The sequence below is a fragment of the Brassica napus genome, unplaced genomic scaffold (genome assembly GCF_020379485.1).
Source record: "Brassica napus cultivar Da-Ae unplaced genomic scaffold, Da-Ae ScsIHWf_1415;HRSCAF=1998, whole genome shotgun sequence".
NCBI lineage: Eukaryota > Viridiplantae > Streptophyta > Magnoliopsida > Brassicales > Brassicaceae > Brassica > Brassica napus.
In genome coordinates, this window is record NW_026014828.1 from 20566 (window position 1) to 22711 (window position 2146).

Below are 2146 nucleotides of genomic sequence, written 5' to 3' on the forward strand. Positions count from 1 at the left end.
TCCTTGATTTGCGACCAATCGTAAGAGAAGAGAGAAGAGAGATTCTATGAACTACAAAGAGGTAAAGACCAATCCTTTTGACGTGCCTTCTTACATACTCGTTTCCGTGATTACTCCTTTATAGAGAAGATTTTCTAAAACATTTTGAGATTCAAAAGAACTGAATTTTTATTTATTTCAAAGCTGATAAAAACCAAAAATGTGTTGGATGATAATGGGAACAAGAGAGGCCATCAAACGTGCCGCTAAATCATATTGCTATGGAGTGGAATGTTAGATTTTATCTGTGCGCTTGTATATAGATCTCAAAACAATGTTCTTTTTTCCTCAGATATAAACAAACAAATGCTCGAATATCAAAAGAGACGACAATGCCCAAGCCTCAGCAAAGGGATTGAATCAGAGCATTTTCATTTATCGAATAATATGTATTCATCATAAACTAGAAGCAGAGTCAAATCAATAACAAAACGTAATAGAAAGGGTGTAACTTTAGATACTCATAATATATTATTCATGCAATACGCAAGTCTTTTAAGATTTAACATCCACAAGATAAAAACTAAAACTTTAACCACAATTCCGAAAATAAAATAGCAAAAATCGAACGAATCAGAGTCATGGCAGCGAGCTCGGATGATCTAGAACCCGAGCTTGGTACGGCGCCAATGCCTACGCTTAGCGTTGTACCTGCGTGAAGAATAAACAACGAACGAACTTCAGTATCAAACACTCCAACATTTTTTCTCGAAGGAAAACATAGAAAAATCAAAACCTGATCTTGTTATCGGTACGGAGACGGATCCAGCCAGGGATAGGCCTGTTTTGCCTCATCTTCTTCCCAAGCTTCTTCTTGATTATGAACGTCTTGTGCGACGGCTACAACAGTTAATCGTAAAAATTAATCAGGCAAAGTAAAAGAGATATGAAATATGGAGGAGAAAAGAGTGAAGGAGTTATATAAGTACCATCTTTGCTTGAGGTGGCAACGGTGATGATCCGGCGGAACACGGCAGCTCTAAAACCCTAATTCCAAATGATAATAGTCTGAGGAAGTCAATGGTTTTTATACGCGGTGTAAAGAAAGCAAAGCTCAATCTTAACCGTTCGATTTTTACTTACTTGCTAACCAGCCGTCCGATGCTTAAACCGTTAATTAAGTGAACCCGATCCCGGTTCGGTTTAACTTAACCGGGAAAGATAAAAATGTGGATTAGGGCTTCTTTCTTCTCTCTCTCTCTCTCTCTCTCTGCTCGGCTGCTGAAAGAAGTTTGTAGTTTTTGATTATTGTTCATCAGCGCCGCCGAGAGAAGAGAGAGAGCTAAGAAGCTATGACGACGATTGTTCCCACTTCCGAAGAAGATCCTTTTCTCGCCGTCGTCCAGTTTACTTCCCAGCTCGCCTGGGCTGATGCTGGTCCCGAGGTACAATCTCTAATATTTTTCGTCTCGATGATCTGATTGGTGAAGCATGAATGATAGAATCAGTTTGATTTAACTTTGCATTGGTGCAATTTGAATAGTTTGTGTAATTTTTCATGATTCTGATGCATATTACAAATTCAATTAGTCAAATTTTCTAAGTTGTGGTTTGAATTTTGGAAACTTGTTTTGTTTGATTAGGCTGCGGAGCCAGAGATTAGCAGGCTATGTAGAGAGGCTGAGGAGTCGATAGTAGCAGGAAAGTGGTTGGAGTTGGCTTCGTTGATGGTTACTTCAGCTGAATTGGTTTCTTCCAAAATGTCTGAGAAAGGTTTGTTTTTCTATTATATTACACAATGCACATCCTTTTTTTTTTGCATTATCAGTAGGTTGATGTTGTTTGTATGTTTGATTCAGATCTTGAGTGTACCTACACCATCATTTGCAGCCTTGTTAAGAACGCGAATAGCCCTGAAGATGTCCTTGAAATGGTGAACGCTATCTCTTCTAAGGTTGTTCAACAGCCGAATGACAAAGCTTCTCTTCGTTTGAAGATGTATGATCCTTTCCAGCTTATTTGTTTAATGTTTTTTTTATAGTTACATACTTCTGATTTGTTGGTTTATTTGTCTTTGTATAGCCTCTTCAATCTTTATAACCTTCTGGACCACCCGTATGCTCGTTTTCCAAGTGTACATGAAGTCTCTTACGCTGGCTGTTGAAGG

At 38.4% G+C, this 2146-nt stretch overlaps 2 protein-coding genes across 2 annotated transcripts; one reads left to right on the plus strand and one right to left on the minus strand.

The window, feature by feature from the left end:
- Positions 1–473: 473 nt before the first annotated feature.
- On the minus strand, positions 474–1068 carry LOC125597273 (60S ribosomal protein L39-2). The gene is made up of 3 exons (XM_048772034.1): positions 969–1068; positions 776–879; positions 474–690 (listed from the first exon to the last, which is right to left on the minus strand). Exons 1-3 carry the CDS (start codon positions 969–971, stop codon positions 642–644), a joined length of 156 nt encoding a protein of 51 aa, XP_048627991.1. The 5' UTR covers positions 972–1068; the 3' UTR covers positions 474–641.
- Positions 1069–1202: 134 nt separating this feature from the next.
- Positions 1203–2143, plus strand: LOC125597268. Its single transcript, XM_048772030.1, has 4 exons — positions 1203–1424; positions 1623–1752; positions 1839–1977; positions 2062–2143. Exons 1-4 carry the CDS (start codon positions 1332–1334, stop codon positions 2141–2143), a joined length of 444 nt encoding a protein of 147 aa, XP_048627987.1. The 5' UTR covers positions 1203–1331.
- Positions 2144–2146: the final 3 nt, after the last annotated feature.

Bases quoted from the DNA above. Each gene is read 5' to 3' on its own strand.
- LOC125597273 (XM_048772034.1), bottom strand. The intron at 691-775 runs GTTTTGATTTTT...TTCTTCACGCAG, and splicing joins CGTACCGATAACAAGATCAG to GTACAACGCTAAGCGTAGGC.
- LOC125597268 (XM_048772030.1), top strand. From the start codon at position 1,332: ATGACGACGATTGTTCCCACTTCCGAAGAAGATCCTTTTCTCGCCGTC. The intron at 1,753-1,838 runs GTTTGTTTTTCT...TGTTTGATTCAG, and splicing joins TTCCAAAATGTCTGAGAAAG to ATCTTGAGTGTACCTACACC. The intron at 1,978-2,061 runs GTATGATCCTTT...GTCTTTGTATAG, and splicing joins GCTTCTCTTCGTTTGAAGAT to CCTCTTCAATCTTTATAACC.